At 43.5% G+C, this 22,772-nt stretch overlaps 1 protein-coding gene across 1 annotated transcript in view; it reads right to left on the reverse strand.

Annotated features, from left to right (window-relative positions):
* Positions 1-22,772, reverse strand: part of ADAMTS14 (ADAM metallopeptidase with thrombospondin type 1 motif 14) — a 105,589-nt gene that overhangs the window by 12,399 nt on the left and 70,418 nt on the right. Inside the window, exons 7-17 of the mRNA XM_054036265.1 lie at positions 20,677-20,782; positions 18,608-18,751; positions 17,062-17,194; positions 16,278-16,391; positions 11,882-12,030; positions 10,481-10,656; positions 8,963-9,096; positions 7,989-8,112; positions 5,685-5,768; positions 2,953-3,116; positions 1,858-2,023 (exon numbers count right to left, since the gene is read on the reverse strand). Of these exons, the coding sequence (XP_053892240.1) occupies positions 1,858-2,023; positions 2,953-3,116; positions 5,685-5,768; positions 7,989-8,112; positions 8,963-9,096; positions 10,481-10,656; positions 11,882-12,030; positions 16,278-16,391; positions 17,062-17,194; positions 18,608-18,751; positions 20,677-20,782 (1,494 nt within the window). The remainder of the gene's footprint in view (positions 1-1,857; positions 2,024-2,952; positions 3,117-5,684; positions 5,769-7,988; positions 8,113-8,962; positions 9,097-10,480; positions 10,657-11,881; positions 12,031-16,277; positions 16,392-17,061; positions 17,195-18,607; positions 18,752-20,676; positions 20,783-22,772) is intronic.

The following is a 22,772-nucleotide window of genomic DNA, read 5'->3' on the forward strand; positions in this document are numbered from 1 at the left end:
GTCCCTAAACCTTCCCAAATGCCAATATTTATTTTAAAAAAAATCACAGTTACAAGGAAATGAGAACAAGGTGGAGCCACCAGATCTGCATTGAGTTTTAAAAACTGATTTATTTCAGTGCTCTGGATAGAGTTTACATTTATTTGCTCCATAATTAGGATGATTTCACATGCCTTGAAACAGGAGCTATAAGGATTTGTAACTTGTGTAACTGTGGCGTCTTATCCATTCATTTGCGTAACAAGCACCCCAGAACCTGCACACACACTTCCTGTCTCTCAGTGTAGGGAATGACCCAGGTACCAGCAGGAACAAACCAGCAATGACAGGCGGAAGTGTTACTGGGTCTTACAGGTCTTTCCATTTCTCTAAGTTGCTATGATTAGGCCCTTCCCCAAATCTGTAAGAATAACAGTGAGATGATTCTCATTTGTATAGAGCCTGGGTCTGTGCTTTTAAGCAAAGCTGCAGAAACCTGACTTAAAGAACCCTGGTTACATTTTCAGAGATCCTCCTAACTGAGATTACAAAAACTGCTAGTGCACCTTGTGATTGTGCAAAACCAACATTTGCATATAAAAAAATGGCACCTGTATGCACAACTACCTATGCTGTGTGCACAAAAGATATCCACTCAAACTTCTGCAGGTATAATTTAAAAATAATGTTGAAAAATATGACATTGTGCGTTTAGAGTGGAGCTGCATCAGAGAATGCTCTGCAATAATTGCCAGGGTCTTTATAACTGTCCTGGGGCAGCCCTTTAGGCATCTTGCGCAGCACATCCCATGCACATGCCTGTTTCCCCTTCAGTGGATCATCCCAGAAATAGTCCACAAAGACTTTCCAAGGATACCTAGCCTTTGCAGGGTTAGTTTATTACCAAATAAAGCCCTGTGCACATAAACCATAACAACAGTCCCATAACCATCATCCAGAATTCCCCAGCACAGTCCAAATAGTACAGTCAGTCTCCAAGTCCCAATAGTCTATGAACACACCAAGTACAGCTCCAACATCTCTCACCAGGCTCGCCTTTTTAGTATGGCTCCAGTGTCTCTCACCATGCCTCTCCCAGTCTTTAGTCCTCTCCTGGCTCTCCAGCTCAGCTCTCCAGCTCAGAGAGCCAGCAGGTATCTCTCTCTGCTGCTCTCAGCCTTCAGCCCTTTCCAGCCTTTTCTAGCAAAGATGAAAACTCTCTGGCCCACGAAGGTCAGCAGGCTAGCCCCTCCTCCATTGGCTTCCTGGCCCTCAGCCCTTTTCAGCCTCCCAGCACTGGCTCTCTGGCTCAGGAAAGTCAGCAAACTAGCCCTCCCTCTTTTCAGCTTTCCCTGGAAACCTCCTCCAGATTCCTGATCTCTGGCAGCTCTCACCTTCCAATCCACGGACTGACCCGGTCTGTTGTTAGGCTCTCCCACTTATATGGCCCAGGTCCCATCTCTTAAAATCCAATTGGGAAGCAGCTGATATGTCACAAGTGCATTGGACCACCCCAAAACCTCCTAAAGGGGCCAATCTCCCTGTGACACTCAAATTACCATCTCGGAAATCCCAGGTTCTAAGAAGCCACAGAAATCTTAAGCAAATGGGAGCATCAGATGATGCGTCAAACCAGACTCCCAAATAAAGCAGTATATCAGAGTGCTGCCAAAGGAAGTTAGATTGACTACCCAAGCATGCTGGAATTTAAGGCTTGGAATTGCTAAAGAACAGAGAATTAGGTAATTAAGGTATATGGCTATTTAAAACCCAGACATGTACTTTGATTCATACTGCCATACAGGTCCAAGAAATCTGACCACGACATACATGTGACCGTGTATTACAGCTTAACAGACATATAAAAGAGAAACAGACCTCCTCCGCAAGCCTTTGAGCACTGAGACCAGCTCTTGAGGGCCCACTCATAGGAATCCATCTCTTCAAGAAGGACATTATTGTTTCCAATCACCGGCAACAGGTCTTCATGGATAATGTACTTATACATCAGGCTGCTCTTGGACTCATCTTCCTGTGGGATAACCTGGGATCAGAGAAAGAACAAAGACAGTGTAGAGGGAGCAAGGAAGAGAAAAAGAGAATGAAATTGTGGGAAAGGGTGAGAGAGGAAGAAGGAGAGGAATTAAAGAGGACGCAAACAATGACATTGTAGCATATAGACACATAACATGAAAAGCAGAAGAAAAGAAAGTAACAAGAAAGAAATTAAACAAGTACCATAGGTAGAAAAGAGAAAACTTTTAGTTAACATGAAGAACTCTTGATCCATTCAAAATATTTCAATTAATCTAAAATGACTGGAAGGATTCTAAAATACTCACAGAACATACTCTGTATTGGACCACTGCACATGTGCAGGAAATGCCCATGACATATCAAAATATATGCTCAAACTCTAGACTTCATACACAGAACTTTCTACCTTATCTGCATAAATAGGAAACTGTACTATAACTTTAGACCTACAAGGAGGCATAGAAGCGTTGTTTGTAACACTCTATACCAATAAGTGAACACGTATTCCAAGACACTGTGGGGCAGGGAGGATGAGCTTTTCTTCCACGGAGCCATGGGGAATCTAGATCCTGTTAATGCTGGGATAAGCCAGAACAGGGTGTGCAAGGTAGGCTATGGTAGGGCCTTGATACGTTGTCAGGTGCAAGGTCAAAAACATTCAGAGTTCTGAGAAGTGCATTCGTAGTGTATTTCTGCACATCCTGAAGTATCTTAATCACTATTAGATTATGGCTAGTTAATTTCACTTTTTAAAATAACTTTTAAGAGTTTTGTAGGATTTACACCATATGTCCTTCCCCTATGAAATTCCGCCACTCCATTCTACATTGTATATCAGGCTCTTCTAGCATTTGTAACAGTGATTTCACTGTGTGCTCTGCTTCAGTGAATGATTGTGCCCATCACATCTCCAGAGGACAAGACAGTGTGACTCACCAGCACACTGATTGCTTCATGCAGGGGGCCGCTGGTTTTCAAGCTCTCCTTGCCGTTCTCAATTGTGTATTCCCACTCCAAGCCCATCTCAATGAAGGTTTTGCTTTTGGCTTCCTTGGCTTTGACATTAAGGATGAAGTTTCCAGTAGCTTGATTCTTAACAGCTGGGAAAAGAAGTTCACAAAATAATTTTCCCCTGTCAAAGAACTTTAGGGACAGAAAATGAATTGTGAGCATAATGTATGGGAATTTAACTGACCAGAAGAAATCCCTATGGATGGGAATTGTATGGATAGACCTTCATGGTGAAAATATTCCTCATTACAGACCAGATATTCATAAAAAAGATCTCAGAATCCGGGCTCAGCTGGTTGGTCTTTTGAAAATCTGGCCATAAATATCACAGTGGGAGCAGCTGGGAGCTGAGCAATTGGGAAAATCTGGCTCTTGTTTAGGTGCCAAAATAGCACCTGCAACTCTGGCCCTATATATTAACAATTGAATACTATTGACTGTAAGCAAACCAAGTCCTATTAGTCTTTCGATTGTGATCTAATCATCTGCCAGAAAGGTAAAAGTAACGTTATTCATTGACGAGACTGCAGGCCTGGACTGTGCCATGGGTAACGCACTAGATCTTAACAGAAAAACATCTCAGCTCAAATAGTAGCTTAAATGGCAAGCGAAATGAGTTTACCCTCAGCACAAACCGACCATTTAAGATAACACCCCTACAGGGAGAACCAAAAAAGAGATAGCAGAGGTGCTGTAGGTCAAGAGTGAGATGCACTGGCAGAGCTGTGTAAGGCCTAGGACTGGAATAGCAAGGTGTACTGCCGGTTGGAACTGAGGGACCCTGGCAGAGGCCTCAGGCCCAGAATTTGAGGGGACACACAGGCAGATGAAAGTGTCCCTTTTCAGCCCTTCTAAAGAAAATACATCTTTGTGGGGCTTGTGTCCGCGGTGCAGAGAACAAGGCTGTGAGCAGCTGCTCATGGAAGAGCCTGAATACATTCCATTGAATGAACAGGCATGTGCATATAGGGCTGGTGATCAAGAAAGGGGCCTTGGCAGGGAATAACCCTTTAAATGTGTAAAATCTAATGACCCCACACTCCGCACCATGCCTCTCCAGCATGAAACTCTGATTTCCCCAACCTTTAAGAGAATCACACTCCCTCCATCCCACTTCCCAATTGTTCCAGGGTCCCCCTGCTTTCCTAACATTAACTCTCTTCATCTTCTCTAAACAGTCAGTCTGGTTTGACCGTATTGCTGACATTCCAACTCATCCTTTGAATTAATGGTCTTCTGAGCAGAAAGAAAACACACAGACACATACACACCCTTCCTATGTCTGAAAGAGATTTGGCTTCAAGACCCAGCCCTCTGAGAATATACCTCACACAGAGGAGCATTGTGTGAGTTCTCACTACAGGATCACACAGGCAGAGCTCGACTGGCCAGCTTCACTGGAAGGTTCACTAAGAAGAATTTTGGAGGCAGCAGAAAAGGAGAGCTGCAAATTGAGATGCAAGAGGCTGGGGAACAACTACTCCAGCTTAACTCCTTGGTCATTTTCAAGTAACTTTCTCTCTCAATCATACGCACACACACAAATACCCACTCACTCCAATGTGCTTTTAAACAGAGCGGAATAAGAGAAGCAGAAGGATCACTCTATAGAAGACTTTAAAGGCCAGGATGTTGCTCCGCTGTGCCTCCCTGGCCCTGTTCTAGCAGCACAAATGGGCTGTAAACCTAGCTTAACCAGATACATGGGCTTCCCCCAGTGTGGAGAAATCCTCAAGTGGCCTAGGGCCAGCACAGCAGCTCCTACACTGTCCCCTATGCTCCTGGTATAGGCAGGCGTGGCTGTGGAGCTGCTCTATCTAGCCAATCCCCAGTTGTTGTAAGGTCCCTTGGGAGCCATTACCAGCCAGTGCAGCTTAGAACAGCCAGGAGCATGTTCTTAGATGCACCTCAGGACAGACTTGGCACCCAGCAGCCACAGGACTGGGTGGGGTAGGATGGGTTTTAAGGTTACCTCTTAACATCCTTCCCCTTCTGAAACTGTGCCAGGCACAGAAGGCCCTGTCCCAAGGATTTGGCCCCAGGAATCTACATTTTCTTTTTTTTCAGCTGACTGTTAGTGCTCATGGAAGTAAAGGAATGGAATCATTGGCTAGCACCCGTCATGAGCAAAGGCAAATGTTGTACAAATTCTTTGGCCCCCTGTTCCCAGCTCTGCCAACATACCTCAATTCTGACATGGAACATGTCTTGCTATTCCACTCCTGAGCGCACACACCCAGTTCTGCCAAAACAGTTCAATTCTTCACCACCCTCTGCTATTCCATTCCAAGGCTCCTCCTAAGCAGCAACTGATATTCACACAGAACTGGGCTAAATTGTCTGGTAGTTCTGTGATAAGAACAACTGTTGGTCTTCTCTAACTTTTGTGCAAGGAAGTGGGCTGAGAGCTACTCATTTCACTGGGATCTGGGCGATAAATCACCCCTTGGCACTCAGTTTCCCATTTTATCCATGCACCTGAATATTTTGTGCATGCAACTGCCCTTTTGCACTTCCATACACATTTTGAACGTGTGACTACCACATCTATTTTAGATAACCCAAGCCTGAAAGCTTCTTTGATTAACAACACTAGGCCAAACTGGCTAACACCCATCTCTGAGTCTGTCTGTGCTCTCTGGTTGTTCAGTACTCACCAATGCTATGGGAGGCCGGCTCCATCTCTTCTATCTGAATGTATCTGGCCCCAGCCGGAATCTCAAACATTTTCAAAACACCCACTGAAAATTAGACAAAAGTAAAGCATTCTCAAAACTGACAGCAAAGCAGGCAAGTTTAAATTCTGTGGAACACTCCCACTAGGGTTTGAAACCACAGGATTCTTCAGTGAGAGAAAGGAAATGGAGAAGAGCATTTTGGTTGGTGCTTTTACCTTGTGCTTTTGCTGATGGTAAAAGACTGGTTTTATATAACTCTGTGTTTGCAAGATCAGCCCCTATCCAATTATGCAGATACTAAATACAGTAAAGCACTAGAAGGCAGTTTACTGAGCTAACAGGAAATCTGTGTTTTTATTAACTATGGGTCAAATTCAAAAGATCCAGTGATTCAATTCAGATAATCATCCAAAAATGTGGATTCTTATCTGGAATGTATATGAACATGAGTTGTTTTCCCTCCCATTCTGCAGTTCTCTCATAACTCCCTGTTTTCTCTCCTGAAACCCCCCCAAGATTTGCCTAAGAGCCTCCTGGCTCCTCTTCTTCTCCCTAAATCTTACTTCAATGAGAGCCTTCCAGCTTCCTATCTTTCTCTTTCTGATGATCCCACCCATGCAAAAGTATTGCATGATCCTTCTCATCTCCTGGTCAGGTTCCCAGCATTCTGTGGCTACCCCCTGCACTCTTCCTTGCTCCTATCACATCTCTCCCTTCTTGCAACACCACATTTCTCTAGAAAGGCTCTTGCCTTTCCACTACTGTGTCCTACTCCTAACCCCTGTGAGAGTTTAGGTAAATAGACAGACATTATTTTCACATGGATTGCTAAAGATACTGTAGTATCTTGACTACTCCTATGCAAAGCGCTGCCCTCAGCAAAGCTCTCTCTCTTTTCTTACTTCCTTCATAGTGTCTTGAGGGATCAGACTCCAAGTGGCATCAGTGTGATCCCACCCATCTGTTAGCAAAACACCTACATGAGGATGTACGTCTTGCAACATGCACTGAAGTTGGCAAGGTTGGGGGCTCAGGCTGATTGATCTACAACACAAGCAAGCTCCATAACCTTCACAAGGTACGCCCTGGACTCTGTCAGCTAAATGAAGCTGCCATACGTGGGCACAGACTGGGAAGCTGTAGCTGAGATAGCCTGGCCCCAGCACATCAAGGGCTTTTTAGATGAGGACCACAACCTTGAACTCAATAGGCAACCAGGGCCTGATCCAAGCCCCACAGAGGTCAATGGGACTTCTTCCACTGATTTCAATGGGCTTTGGATCAGGCCCCTGGCACAAAGGGAAAAGGAGTGGTGTGATATAGTTGTGCCAGTTTGTGTGGTGTAGCAGGTAATCCACTGTGTGCTGTAAGAACTGTAACTTCTGGATAGTCTTCTCCTACAGTGCACTGCATTGGTCTAGCCTGGTGATGCAATAGCTTGAATCATATAAATAGCCAGATAATAGATAGGCAGAAAGAAATAGATACCACAAATAAGCTGTTGTAATTAACTGACTAAATGATTGGGTCCTTGCTCAATCAACAGAAGACCAAGCACAGTTGGGAGCTATCACTTTGGCAGTTATAGAGGGCATATCCTTAGGTAATATCAACCAGCAGAGCACCAATGAAGTCAGTAAAGATACGCTACCTGATGACCATCATATCTGAGCACACAACCAGCACTTGGACATCAAATTTCTGGGCTTTCGTTTTGTTTGCCAAAGGTCTGCAGAGTAAGGCAAAGGTCTAGTCTTCTTTCTCAGTATTTTGTTTTAATTTCAAAATGCAAAACCTGTATGTAATAGCCTGTTAAGTACTGTGCAATTGGCCAGAGGCAACATAAGCAAGCATTCTGAGCCTGTGGATACACTGCTGGCTAGAAAGACATGGCCTTCATTTCAGCAGCAATATCACTCTAATGGTCTTCCTGTTCTGTGTTTGTACTGTGCTTCTCACAATGGGGTCCTCGTCAATTACTAGGGCTCCTAGGCATTATAATAATACAAATAAATACTACTACTACTACTACTACTGATAAACTATGAGATGTAGTTGTACTTATATCTGTAGGGCCAAATTCTCATTTCAGCAATACCTATGTAAATCTGTAGTAATTCCAATGGACTTCAACAGAGATACTCTAGAATAGGTTTACACAAGCAGAACTAAGAGTAGGTTTCAGCCCACAGATGGATTATATTTGTTACGTGCAAAGGTGCATTAAAGCAATCACTTCCAACATATGAATACTCTTCCCCTACTCCCGGGCCAGACTCTCACCCGGCTGCTTTGGGGATTTGATGAAAGTCCCTTTCACCGTCCGGCAGTGGGAATTGTCACCCCCGCAAACACCACATTTGTCATCCTGCTTCAAAGAGCCAATTTCCTTGTCACATCCAACATGCTGTCACCAAAGAGGGAGAGAAAGAGATTTTAAAAAGGTCACATATGTAGAGCTTCAAAATGCAAGGCAGGCATCACACCTCGTAGCTTGTGCTGGGCTTTAGCCACCCTCCAGTCTTACAGCAGTATGACAGCAGTGCAGATGTGTATGGCAGGGGAGGATGGTAGTGACTTTCCAGCACAAACCCTCACAAAAAAGTCTGTCAGCTGGTGAATCATTCTCACTAGCAGTCACTCCCCACGACAAATGGGGAGATGGATCTGATATCATGTGCCCTACTTCTTTTATGGTGCTAGGGTTGTCCTGCTTCAATTCTCTGCTACAATTGACCACCACCTGGTAGCTCCAAGTCCCCCTACATCCCTCAGAAAGAGTCTATAGGGGTGAACTGTGCAGCCTTGGATGCCAACTTTGGATGGAAGTCTTAGACCATCCACCAGTATAATCAGCCACTTCTCAACTGGCACCCTTGATTCTCTGTTTATGAAAACAGTGTGACATAATAAAACAGAACTTGGAGGAAAGTATTTAACGGGCTTCCACACATTGCTAGTTGAATGCACATGAATTGCCTCCTACACACACACATACACACACCTCTTCTCTACCATTGTGAGTGCCAGGGAAGCCTGGGTAAATAACAGTCTACCTAAACCTTTATTTACTCTTCACACAGTGCTCTGGTTTAGAAAGGAATTTTAGATTCCTATGGAAAAGTCAATGAAAAATGTAAAATGTTTAAGATTCCACTGAGTCCAGAAATGTTCGTGCTTGTTTTCTCTCTCTCTCTTCCTCTCATTTGAATAGAGGACAAGCAAAAACTGCCAGACCCGATTAGTTACATACGTACCACGCACTCTCCCCGAACACAGGCGCTGTACTGGTCTCTGTAGCTGCATCTGGTACCATCATGAACCACCTGGTTCATGAACACCACATCTCCTGTTTCCTCTGACTGACAAATCAGCTCACACTTCTGAGCATCTGCAGCAAAATAAACATTGAAAAACCCATGTTCCTGGAAACATAGTGGAGTCAATACAAAATATCTTAATAAGAGGAACTTGCTATCTTGAATTAGAATATTCTCAAGAGCCATTCCCTTCTTGTCTCTAAGTCCCTCCTACATTTGCCATTCGGTACTCCATATTCTCTTACAACAAACTTAGGGAGGTGGATATTAACCACAACATATTAAGATTTGACTCTGGCAGAGCAAATTAAATGATCTAAGTACATGATTGGGCAAGCTGTTTTCATACTTTGTTGAAATCTGAAATGATTGTTTATGTAGTGAAACACCAAATTCTGCCTGCAGATATCCACGTGCAAGTCCCTGTGACATCCTCACAACTACAAACACATTGAGTCAGCTGGTACTACAGAATCACTTGATTCCTTTAATTCAATGAGAGTTGTGCATATCTGAGGACAGAATTTGTCCCACAACAGCTACAAATACAACATATTATCCAGCTGTGTAAAGCAACACAGCGTTATGAAAAGACTGTAAAATAGTGACAAAAATCCAACCTAAAAAAGTGCAGACAGATAAATGTATGTTTAAAACAAACAGCAGATTCTCTCCTGCATCAAAAATCCTAATGGTGAAAGACAGTGGGGGAGATATCAAAGCACTGGTTATGGCTCCCTGATTCTGTTGGTTTGTCTTCACTGTCCCTGGCCCTGATGTAGGTCAGAGCAACTTACGGGCCGCATTAACCAATACCAGTGGCACATGAAAATCAGTTTTGCTCCTCCTGCTTGCCTAGATCTAGGTGCAGAGGTTTTATTTCCCCTGCAATTATTGACAGTATCACATATAATACAAAGAGCATTTTCCTGCTGTATTTCAGGTGCTGGTGATGTTCTTAGTGCTCGCAATGGAAACCCTCAGCATAGGCTTCTGTAGGTAAGGGAAAGTGATTTTGGGGAACCTGAAGGGCTGGTGATGGAATATGGAGCTTTTCTCTTTAAAGAGCACTGAGATCATACAAGCGTGAAAGATGTCACATAAAACCCAATTCAATTTTTTCTCTTTAAATGACAGCTCAGTGGGGGGGGGTCTTTGATAGTGTCCTTGCAACGTGAAAGGCATAATCACGTACACCTGTAGGAGCCACTACAGTAGGCAAACAGTGGCAGCAGTGTCATTCCAATAGCAAGGAAAAAAATATATACAGGTCACAAGTAACTCAGGACCAATCCCAGAACTGTCCAAAGAAAGAGCTATCCCCATTGCCATACTGTAGCCTATCCAAACTCTTCTGAATGGTCCTCAGGGAACGTATGCAGCCCACAAAGCAAACAGAAGTCCGGTCAATGACTACACGAGCACTGCCTGGCCGAATGGGCGGTCTCCACTCACCATCATGGTGCTCATAAGGAAGCCAGGTGTGTTTGGCGTTCTGGTGGGTATAATAAGAGTTACGCTTAGAACACTGCTGGGCACGGAAATCTTCGTAGGGTCCACGACACTCTTCAGTATTGCAGACCTGGTACTCATAAATGGCACCTGGGCAATGGCGCCCACCATAGGCCGGACTAGAAAATAAATAGGGGGATAAAGACTTTTGAAACTATTTCAGAAAGGGGTACTCAGACCTGACACAGCACAGTTCTACTTGGGATTGTGTGTGAGGGAGGCTTTCATGACTGCCTCTCTGAAGCCTGGATGTCCTAGTACAATGGCATGAGGTCCCATGAAAACTTTAACTCTAGAAACACTGTCCACAGGTCTCTGTGAAATACCTTTTTCTCTTCACTTGACTGACTTTCCCCACAATCCAGTCCAGACTACCATCATGTTAAAGGACAAACACATGTATGCATCCGAAGAAGTGGGCTGTAGTCTAGGAAAACTTATGCTCTAATAAATTTGTTAGTCTCTGAGATGCCACAAGTACTCCTGTTCTTTTTGCGGATACAGACTAACACGGCTGCTACTCTGAAACCTGTCATTTATATTAGGTTAGTCATTTAAAGCACCAAAGTAACAGTGAAAGCTGGTGAGCCCACAATCCATACCTATCACTACCAACTTTGTGCTACTTTGAAGGTCCATGTGAGCACACATGGCTCACAGGTTAGGATTCTTGTCCCCTGCCAGCATATAAGAGCAATGAAGTGATACAAAGTGCACGTGTATTGCCATCACTGCTAGCTGCTATCACCAGGTCACTGAGCCAAGAAGCTGGGTTTGATCGATTTGGAGCCCATCTGCCTTGACAGTGCTTCTTTGTTGTTAGTGCTCCTCTGGGTTAAAGGAAGGTGACCGGCTCAGTTTGATTACGTCAAGCTTCAATCCTATTAGGTGCATGTGGAGAGAAGGAGTTAAATGAATTGTAGCTCAGCGTTTAAATTTAGGGATTACAGCTGGGATTTTCAAAGGAGCCTGAGGGAGTAGGATAAACAAATCCGAAGGGAGTTAAGAGCCTAATTCCCTCAGGCTCCTTTGACAATCCCATCTTACATATCTGACCATAAGAGATGCCCATGATTTATAGCAGCCAAAGTGAAGAAAGGATGAACAAGCATATCCCTAAAGCTTGCTAGGCTCTGAGAAGGAGAGTTCCCTTTAATGCTCTGACACTCAGTGCTGTGGTGCTTAGGCATGGCCCTTCCTCTCTCCAGCTTACACTCAACTGTCCAGAACAACACTCTCACCTTCCTTGTGACTGACCTACTGGAGGAAGAAGGAGGAGGCCCTTGTTCTCTGCCACTTTCAATACGGCAAGGACTAAGAGAATTAGCAGAAGGCCAAACTTACGGTGGGTTGTTGCAGTTCCTGCTGCGGGAGCGCACCCCACCCCCACATGTCCTGGAGCAGGAGCCAAATTTGGACCAGGAACTCCAGCTGCCATCCTGGCTGTAAGGCTGCTCTGAAGTCTTCCAGATGCAGTGACCCTTGAAACACCACTGGAACAGGAGAAGAAACAGGGGTTACCGGAACACCTGCCTCTTCATAACTGTCCAGTGTTAGTGAGGAGAGAGATTCTATAGCCACAGGGGCACCCAGCTTAACAACATGGTTTGGAATTTAGGTCTCCCACTCCTATTGGTCAGCTGGACATGACAGACAGTGGTGACTGTGAAGTCATGAAACCTTAAAGTAATAAAGAAAGGTCTCGGGGGCCTGTGGTGAGGAGTGGACTAATGAACTAGCCTATCACCTCCAGAGAGCCAAATTCAAAACCTGACATAGGTCACCAGTGAAAGTGAGCTGGGTTTGGTGGTTTCATCCTAGTTCCCATTTGTTCATATCACATTAGGTAAAACTTCTGCTCAGAAGACAGCTAGGAATGGATTGGCAGGGTTCACTGCACAGGTACAGCTCTCTGTGTCCCAGGACCAATATAGCAAAGGACATCACAGATCAGGACTGAGGTGCATTGGCAGAGCTTGCACAGCATTTGCCTCTATTCTGCTTGGTTCTCACATGTGCAACAAACTTCTCACTTTCACAAACACAAAATTCAGTAACAAATGTTATAACAAAATCTCCCATAAAACAGAGATTTGTCTCCATGAAAATTGCCTGGGTCCAGAACCTCAGCTACAGCCAGAGAGCACATAGCTCAGTTCAGAAAGGGGTGCAAAGGCTGCTCTAAGTTACGGTTACCAATGGTTCTAAGCGGCACATACAGCACCAGGAGCACTGGAGGAATATAGAGATGTCTTAGCCATGCCTCCTTTCGCTCAGCCACACCCATTATGCTGGCACCCTGGGGCTGGTTGTGCTAGCTACATGCCCAGATTACAACAGTGAAGTAGCAGCACAGCAGCTCAGGACCTGAGCCATAGTTTTGTTGACTTTGGTTTTGAGCTTGATACACTGCATCTAATTATTGCTGACCGGAGGGTGTATCCCACAGATCCTGCAGCGTGAATGGCACGTGTTCCTCAGCTTCGCATTTAAGCAGACAGTGAAGCAATCCAAATCCAGTGGCTTTGCCACAAGAGCATAGAATTACTCTGCGGCCAGGACTAATAGTCTATAATGCTTCAGAGGAACATTGTCAAGCAGTTGAGGCTCAAAATTTGACTTTCCTTAGAACTGCTACAAACTGATGAAGAATATCCTCTAGTTGGTAAATATATAGGGCCAGATCCTCAGCTGGAGTAAAACAGCATAATTCAACTGAAGGAGGAAATATAATGATTTACACCAGCTGAGGGTCTTGAATCTGGTTTGTTTTGGAGTTTGGTTTTGTTTTGTTTTAAATGGTCTCTTTGTATCTGAGAAACTGAAAAACTGAAAAACACAATGGCCACTGTGTTGCATCTGAAGAAGTGAGGTTTTTACCCACGAAAGCGTATGCCCAAATAAATCTGTTAGTCTTTAAGGTGCCACCAGACTCCTTGTTGTTTTTGTAGGAACAGACTAACATGGCTACCCCCGATACTTGATACAATGGCCACTGTTTATTCATGACAATATCCTATGTTTGCCCCACTGCTCTAGAGACAAAGGCAGAAAGTGCAGGAGGACAAGTTCAAGTTTGTTACCTGTGAATGCACAAACCTTGCTAGAAGCCGTTGAATGCACAAACACACATCATTAGATTATTCATATGCGAGAGATGCCCTTTAAGATCCTTTTTTATGTAAACTGTTTTTCGGGTTTGTGGCTTGGCTTTCCCTCAACTGTTAACTTTCTATCTGTTCAGAAACTCCAGCATGCACTGCATTGATGATGTCAATAACCCCTGTCATTAGTGCTGTAGTCTGCATATGAGGCAGGATAACTGTGTTTGCATTCAATATTCAGCAGCTTTCTACATTTTCTGGATTTTTAGTTTTGAGTTCTTTAGGATATCAAATAAGAATATTCAGCCAAAGCGCTTCCTTGGCCCTTCTGCAGGCAAAACTCTTGTTAAAATCAGTGGGAATTTTGCTACAGTAAAAACTAAGTATGAATTTCAGGATCTGATCCTTTAAGGAGAAAATGTTATTTTGAATAGAAAATGACTGGCAGGGATGATTTAGTTGGGGATTGGTCCTGCTTTGAGCAGGGGATTGTACTAGATGATCTCCTGAGGTCTCTTCCAACCCTATGATTCTCTGACTTGCCTTATCTTGAAGGCATTTGGTAACTTATAAAAAAGTTGGCTTGCTTCTTGACAAATCATGTCCAAAAATATCTGCCAAACTGAAAAGGTCCCAACCACTAGGAAAAGGAATGTTAGGAGGCAATAAAATAGGGATAATAAAACAAATAAGCATTTTAGCAGGATTGGCTATATTCCTAGCTCTGCCACTAGACAGTTGTATGACCTTAGGTGAGTCACTTCATCTCAGTTTCCTCTGCAATCCTTTGTCTTTCCTCTCTATTTAGATTGTTAAGTTCCTCGGACAAGGACTGTCTCTTAGTCTGTGTCTGTACAGCGCCTAGGCACAATGGATCCCTGATCAGTAGGTGCTACTGTAATAATAACAAATAATTTGATACAGTGCACAGGCTTTCACATCTAGTCCCCCAGTTCAAATCCAGCCCAGGTAGGGACATGGAGCTGTCTCTACAAGGGCCTTTTTTTAAATGGGTTGGTCGTCTCAGTCCAGATCCCAGTGGACAAGGATTCATAGCCCCAAACCACCACCACAACTGGCATTAACCAAACCAGGGGTTGGCAACCTTTCAGAAGCGGTGTGCCGAGTCTTCATTTATTCACTCTAATTTAAGGTTTCGTGTGCCAGTAATACATTTTAACGTTTTTAGAAGGTCTCTTTCTATAAGTCTATAATATATAACTAAACTATTGTTGTATGTAAAGTAATTAAGGTTTTTAAAATGTTTAAGAAGCTTCATTTAAAATTAAATTAAAATGCAGAGCCATAGGTTGCCTACCCCTGAACTAGACCCTTTTTGGCAGCCACAGGAGAGAGGAAGGGAAATGAACAGGTCTGGAGACTAAACTATCTTTCACCTCTAGAAGCGACAGCTCGTGGTCAGCGTTGAGAAACACTGGCAGGATGATGCCACTGCTACCCATGCGATCCCCGTTGTGTGAATAAACCATGGATTTCAGTCTCCAGGCGTTTCAGTTTCGGCACCTTTCACCACCATTATATGTAACGTGCACAGACACATTAACAACCTGATTTTAGAAGTTCTAGACAGGGCTCATTTAAGGACAAGCCGTTCAATAAGGCAATATCTTGTGTGAGATCACTGTGACTTATTTTAAAGTTATTAGAAATTGCTCATTATTTTAAACACATTCATCCATTGTGAAAAGATTTCATTCTCAAATGTTGGTATGATGTGGAATAGGAAGCTTCATCCTACAACATCTAAACATTTTATATCCAGATTCCCCCTCCACCCCCTTCAAATAAGTCTATTTTGGGGGCAGCATCTTCAAAATGCAAAGTTTGCTGCTGTCATTGCCTCTGGGACCTTATGTCTGAGTCCCACACTCCAGTTGCTTTTCTGACTCATTGGCACTTGCATACTGTGGTAACGAACATTATAGGAAACCCTGAAGTAAACAGATCCTGTGATGAAGTCATAATCATGAATTTATGACATCATAGCCTGTTGCCATGGCATTAACTGTAACATCACAAAGTTAGCAAACAGTGCGGCTTCACTTTAGAACCGAGCAGCCGGAGCAGATGGTCTGTAAGGAAGAAAAGCCCTTGTCTGAACATAGATGTATTGGATAATTAGGAAAAAACAACAATAACTGTACTTTTTTAAGTGAGGAAAATGTTGAATGCACATAAGTGGAAATGATTATGACTGAGTTATTATACAGTAATCCTTAGCATGGACGCTTCTCTCAAAGGCTCACTGTTGTCTCTAAAGGAATGGGCCATTCCAATCTTTCTGAATAAAACATATGGTACAGAGCAGATGTAAAAAAAGAGATATGCTTTTCAAAATGCATGAGACTATAGTTCCTCTTTTCCCCAGGCCTGTAATTTAAGTATGACTTACAATTTTCTTACAGCATACGGTGTACGTTCAGTGTGTGCACGTGTTTGGATCTGTGTGAGTCAGTGTGTGCACTTGTAAGTAAATATCTGTGCATGTATCAGTGCATTTGCATGCTTTGGCATGTTTTTCATGTACATTTTTGAATGTACCATTATGATGAGGGTCATGTCTATTTCCCAGTAATAGTGAATCCAGTCTGTATCCTGCCCACTACCACAGGTACCTTGCCTGATGAACATTCGGTCCCATCCAAGGGGGGCCCTTTCTTGGTTTTGCAGAAGTAAGGGTTATCTGGATGGCTGCACCACAGCTGCTTGCAAGGGTCAAAGGTTCTGAACTGTGAAGCAAACAAGAGCCCTGCTGTTATTTTAATGGGTAGATAGTCTAACAGCCTCATCCACTCCCAACCTGAAATTATGAGCATGTAAGAGAGAGAGAGCAGGTAGAGTCAAGAACTCTGAACCTTTCCCATTGCAGAGACTCGGGCCCCAGGGGGGCAGAAGCAACTTCATGAAATTAGTTTTGAAGTGGAGCTGAGAGCGTCTCTTCTTTCAAACAACTGTTTTCAACCCACTTGGACCCCTTCCCTCTCCTACAGTCTGAATGTGGACAATCCTAGCTCCTTCGTTTTGAAGTCACTTTTCTAACCCCCCAGTCCAGAAATTTGTTGCAGGTCTTCCATCAGGGCAAAAAGAAGATGCAGTCATCCTCCAGGGTGCTATCACTTCTGATCCAATCTGGTGAAGGGGCGGGAAAGAAAAAGACTGGAGCCAGTCCCTCCACCCAAATCCTCTTGGTGGCTAAATAAACCACGCCAGACAATGACCAGAGACATCGCAAGATGCTACCAAACCCAGGACTATTTCACACTTGGCCCACAGAACCACTACGCAACCCCCCCTCCCGCTGCCTCCTTAGCACACTCTATCACTGAGGGGGACTTCCTTTCATTCTACAGCAAGAGAAAGAGAAAAAATCCAGACCCTATTAATAGGAGCAATACTCACAGCTGTGCATGTTTTGTAACCCACGCCGAAGTCAAAGCGGCATTGTTCATCCATAGAGTAATTGATTCCCGGGAGCTCTGGTAACTTGGGCCATTCATGCTCAAAGGGATCGTCTAGCAGGCAGTCATAGGAACTGGAGTGACATCAGGTAAAGACAAAGTTGGGTTGAATGTTGCAAAATTTACTCTCTTTCTCCACACCTTTCTTCTTTATTGTTTTGTAGTTTTACCTATTTCCCTGACCCCCCTGTATTAAGATATCTTTACTCTCTTGACTATCCCCCACAACCCTTACATTAGCCACCACCACCATGTGCATTTTTCCATCAGCTAGGAGAGGATGATGCATGGCCTCCACCAAAGCCACTTCACAGGCTGGGAGCAGCACCCTCCTAGAAAAAATTTGTCTCCGCTACAACAGCTCTGGTGGTGTTCATCATCACTAGCTGACAACTCCTCCCTTGGAGTGAAGAACCAGCAAGTTCACTACCAGGTGCCTAACTGTCACTGTCAAGGAAAAACTCTACATTAGCAATAGGTGCTGTTGTCACAACACATTCAAGGTGATCAGAAGATTCCAGTCCAGGATTTATTGCTACTTCTTCTGCCCAAAATAAACAGGTTGAAATGCAACCAAATCCTGGCTAGATTCAGCTGGTTATAAATCTGTCCCTCCGGTAATTCTTTTTCAATTTTACTTCAAACAAATGCACAACTTACTGGGGTGTTACACTCTCTGCAAGATGCAGAACACTGGCCAGTCTAAAGGATAGGCAGGGGCACTGCAGATAGAAACATGCGAACTGCTCAACTCAAACTGCAAAATTACTTAATATCAGCTTTGATGTTTCCTCAAAATAGCAATGATTCACTTGAAGTGTGTGTGTGTGTGTGTAACTTTTTGTGAACTTCAGCTTCAGTGATATCTGCATCTTTTTTCAGGCTACTATTTGCACAGTCCATTGAGTAAGAACCTGATTTGTTAAGGCAGGTCACGTGGAGAAGGTCACATATTTTTCTAGTGTGTTTCTGAATGGCAAGACCTATCCCAGGTGATCATAAGGGTCATTTCACCAAAAGTCACTTTCACATAAACATTTTTCAATGAAGATATGAACATGATCTTTGGAGAAGCCCAGGGGCTCTCCCTCCAATATGTTTTTTCATGTATTGAGTATGGTATGTTCTGAGCCTATTCAACAATGATCATCAGTCCATAGCACAAAATTAACAGAGGCTTGTCAGTGCAATTCATTATATCACTAAAGGAAAGGGAGAATTAACTGGGAAGCTAAAGCAAGCACTATCTTTCAAGATCGGGGTTCAGAAACCAGAGTTAAGGCCCTAAGACAAAGTTTATATTGTGTCTGCTGCACAAGATTCTTTTTGGTTTTGATTTCCTTATTCAAATGTATCTTTGCAATAAGATGCTTCCACTCTGATTCTTCCATGCATACGCCAGCTCATACAAATGCATGCAATCATTCATTTGTACAATAAAAACATAGACTAGCTAGTATAAATCATAGTTGTTGAAATTGACCTACTGTATGTATCGGTTCAACTCCTGCTTGCTGCATCGGGACCAATGGTAACGGTGGAATGCAGCTTGCACCAGTGGTGCCATAATGCTCCCCATGCTGGTCTCATCTGCACACCGGTTCCCCTGGCCATCATGTTCCATACCTAACCTGTTAAAAAAGCCTGTGAGTTGTGTTCCAAAGGGACATGCCAGATAGACAGTTATCAGTAGCATTTTGAATAAGGACATTTCCTCTAAAAGCCTCTATTTAACTGGATGAGGAAGGAGGCATATTCACTGTGTCTCTTCCACTGGTTGAACCAATAGTTGTCCCTTTTCCAGCATTCCATGCAATTCCAGCACCAGTAAGAGTGCAGGTCTGCACAGAGACAGAGCAGGAATAAAATGCAAGGAACTGAACTTACCAGCTATGGCTATTAGAACTATGAACTGGCCTCTAGGATATGGCTCAGGCTCAACTCAGAGGCACAAGAAAAGTCTTTGTCCAAGACAGGAACTTATAGAAGAGGCTTCTAAATTTTTCACGGCTGAGATCCTGAGTAGTGATGTGCTAGAAATTCAAGGATTGCAGACACTACAGGTCCTAGCAGATAATGCTCCATTTTGATCCTAACAGCCCCTTCAGAGTTAAACAAGGAACATTTTTTGATGGAACATGTACTGTCTGCCTGCTACACACCAATTCTAAACGTGAGCACAGACACAGACCTTGTGGCAGAACTTTATTGGTCACATTTGGCCTGTAGACTTCAGTCTGGGAATTTTTCCTTTAGAGGAACTTCAGAATGCTGACTTGAGAAAAACTCAACCGTCTGAAAACCAGAAAATGCAAAGTTAAGATTGCCCATGAAACTTAACACACTGATTGCAGCTGGAGTGAATGTAAACAATTCCCATTGGCTACTGCCAGGTCCAGGGGAACAGAGGGTAAGTGGCACAGATTTTTTTTTTTAATTTTATCCTCCAATAGTGCTATATGGAATCCCATGAGAGACACTGAATGGATATATAAAAGGAGGTGAAGAGGTTGTACATTTCTGGGGTTGGCAAAGTAAAGATGTGTGTGTTAACGGGGCACATTGGCGCATTGCTGAAAGACGGAAGAGTTACGGTTCCATAGGCAACCTTGACTCTGCATTTCCTGATTTTCAGAAGTTTGAGTTTTGCTCAAGTCAGCATTCTGCAAGATGACATACCACCAAGCAACCGTAACTCTGCATTAATGTACGTTGATTGTTTTTTGCCATTGAATACATATTCATACACCCATTAGCATTCCTGAGAAGAACAGAAGAACAGAAATGAGATGGAAGAGGTCTATTCATAACCAGATTGTTCATTACAATATTTTACAGAATGTTTGTCCAGTCTAGTTTGAAATTATTCAAGCAATAGGGCTTTCTATCACTTTGTCCAGAGCCTAGTGTTTCTCACTTTTGGAAATATTTCCTTCTGTAGACACCAAATATTGCTATTCTTGATTCCATCCCATTATTCCCTCTTACAGCCCCTTGAATCACTCTGTTCTCGACTGAGAGGCTGTTGTACCCACAGGAGAAGCAGTCAGACAACCTGGGAGCACTTGTACATACCAGAATGTGTCTGGTAATTAAAGGTCTTTGGAGGTTATGATTTACATCTATACATGAGTAGCAGGTGAGATTTTATGTTTCTGCCCACTTTACAGCACCTCCACCTACAGTTCATATTTAGAAACAAAACCCAACATCCAAAGACATCCAATTTCCAGACTCATTCTGGTACAAAGGTGACAGATTCTAAGATGTGCAGATATGTAGACTGTAAACTCTAAGGCAGAGATTGCCTTTGAGTTACTTGCTGCACTTACTATACTACAAAGAGATTTATTCACTCCTGTATTTGCCCATTTTAGCAGCAATGTTAGTAACTTGGAGGGCCATTATTTCATCACATCACAACTTTTCATACATCAGCAAGTCCACTGCACATGGCAATGCTGAGCCTGGGGGGACTAAACACCCTGCTGAGCCACCGTGCAATGATGAAAAAAAAAAAAGATAAAATGTCCAACTGTCTCCTCCAATGACTTACACATGGCCGGTCTCGTGGGCAACCACGAATGCTGAGGAGAATCCATCCTCATGGTTGAGAGTGCAACTGCGTAGAGGGTGGCACATACCAGTGACGGGAGCATAACCTGGAGCGAGACAGAAGACAAAGCAAGAGAAAGGAGCTGGGGCGGTTCATGAGAAGGGAAAAACCACAAGCTAGAGCCATTCCAAATGTATTTCATGCCCAGCTCCCTGCTGAGGGACACGGACTCCACAGCTGCCTCGGAATATAAATGAAGCCTATCATATGTTCCACCAGCTCATAGCTCACGGAGGGAAACGGGCTTGGAGGGTATTAGAATTACACACTGCTTGAACCTTGCCTTGCCACCTGCAATAACTGTGTTGCATTCATTCCTGACTCATTCTCACACTAAAGGAACAGCGAACATTGTCCGTATCTTAAACAAATGCACCAGCAACTGCTATAATCCAACGGCCACCTGTTCAGATGGATTGAAAACATATTTGACAGCCTCCTCGCCCCTTTCTGCACCTATTCACATCTCTGACTGCATGTCTGACTTGCCAGCTCCTTCTTAGATTAATCTCATAGTAGTTTCCTTGTAATTTTCCTCAGAAGCTTGTTGTACTAGGTGGCAGAAGGGACTGCTCATGGGTTACAGAGTCTTCCACCCTTAGATTGCTGTTTCGACTCTAATCCAATCCACAGTTCCTGAAAACTGTAATCATTTGATGGCTGCTTGATAATCTATGTCAGTGGCTCTCAACCTTTGCAGACTACTGTACCCCTTTCAGGAGTCTGATTTGTCTTGTATACCCCCAAGTTTCACCTCACTTAAAAACTACTTGCTTACAAAATCAGACATAAAAATACAGACGTGTCACACACACTATTACTGAAAAATGGCGTACTTTCTCATTTTTACCATATAATTATAAAATAAATCAATTAGAATATAAATATTGTACTTACATTTCAGTGTATAGTATATAGAGCAGTATAAACAAGTCATTTAGTTTCTACTGACTTCACTAGCACATTTTATGTAGCCTGTTGTAAAACTAGGCAAATATCTAGATGAGTTGATGTACCCCCTGGAAGACCTCTGCATACCCCCAGGGGTACGTGTAGCCCTAGTTGAGAACCACTGGCCTATGTGAAATGGACTGGCAGTCTCAGCCCAGTTTATAGTAGAGAGGTGGGCACCAATTGACAATCTCATGAAACAAAAACTTAATCAGCCTGGAAGCCAATCTACCTTCACAGCTTTTCCAGGTCAAGGAGAGGGGTGGTGTGGAGCAGCCTGTACACTGCAGCTGTCAGCACAAAGGCTATACGAGGGATAGTCTCTGTGGCAACTTTCATCAGCACTAAATTTAAAAAAAAATCCCTCTGACCCTGGAATGCTCCCTGGCATTTCAGGCTCTTTTGGGGCAATGAGCAAATGGAGAGAACTAATCAAGGATGAGTGGGAAGTTCTCCCCTGTCCCTCTCACAAGTTGATTTAATTTGCACTAGCTATTCAGCAGTGAGTGATAGTATCTGAAGCACTGCCACAGCAGGCAAAACTAAGAGGGCAACATGTCAGGTAGGTGATAAGAGGGGAAAACAAACACTACCAAGAAAGAAACTTAAGCCAAGGAGTTTACCAAATACCTCAACTGGTCAGTACCCACTGGGACATGGACATGGTTTCCGGTGAGATCATCTTGGCTGCCAGTGCCAAGAACAGGCTAATATTACACTAACATACCCAAACATTCCTAATATTTTCCATTCCATAATGGTAATGCATCTTGACTAACCAGACTGCATGTGTAGAATGGCACCATTGTTCAATTTAACCCCATCTCCTCCTACAGGCAGCAGACCTCCTATAGGCGCTGTGCTCTAACGACTGTTTCAGCCTGACTGACTCCCTCCCCTGGCTGGTATCCCTATTTTGAAGATTGACACTATACTGCCACTTTTCCAGGAAGCTTGTGACTGCAGTGACTTCTCTGTACTATGTATCTTCCAGGCCATTTGTTCCCCAGAAACCCAGTGGTGGTGGAATAACAAATATTAATTACTCCAGAACAAGGTGGAGGCAGAAGGATGTGAGTGGAAGT

This window comes from Malaclemys terrapin, chromosome 7, assembly GCF_027887155.1.
Source record: "Malaclemys terrapin pileata isolate rMalTer1 chromosome 7, rMalTer1.hap1, whole genome shotgun sequence".
NCBI classification, from domain to species: Eukaryota; Metazoa; Chordata; order Testudines; family Emydidae; genus Malaclemys; species Malaclemys terrapin.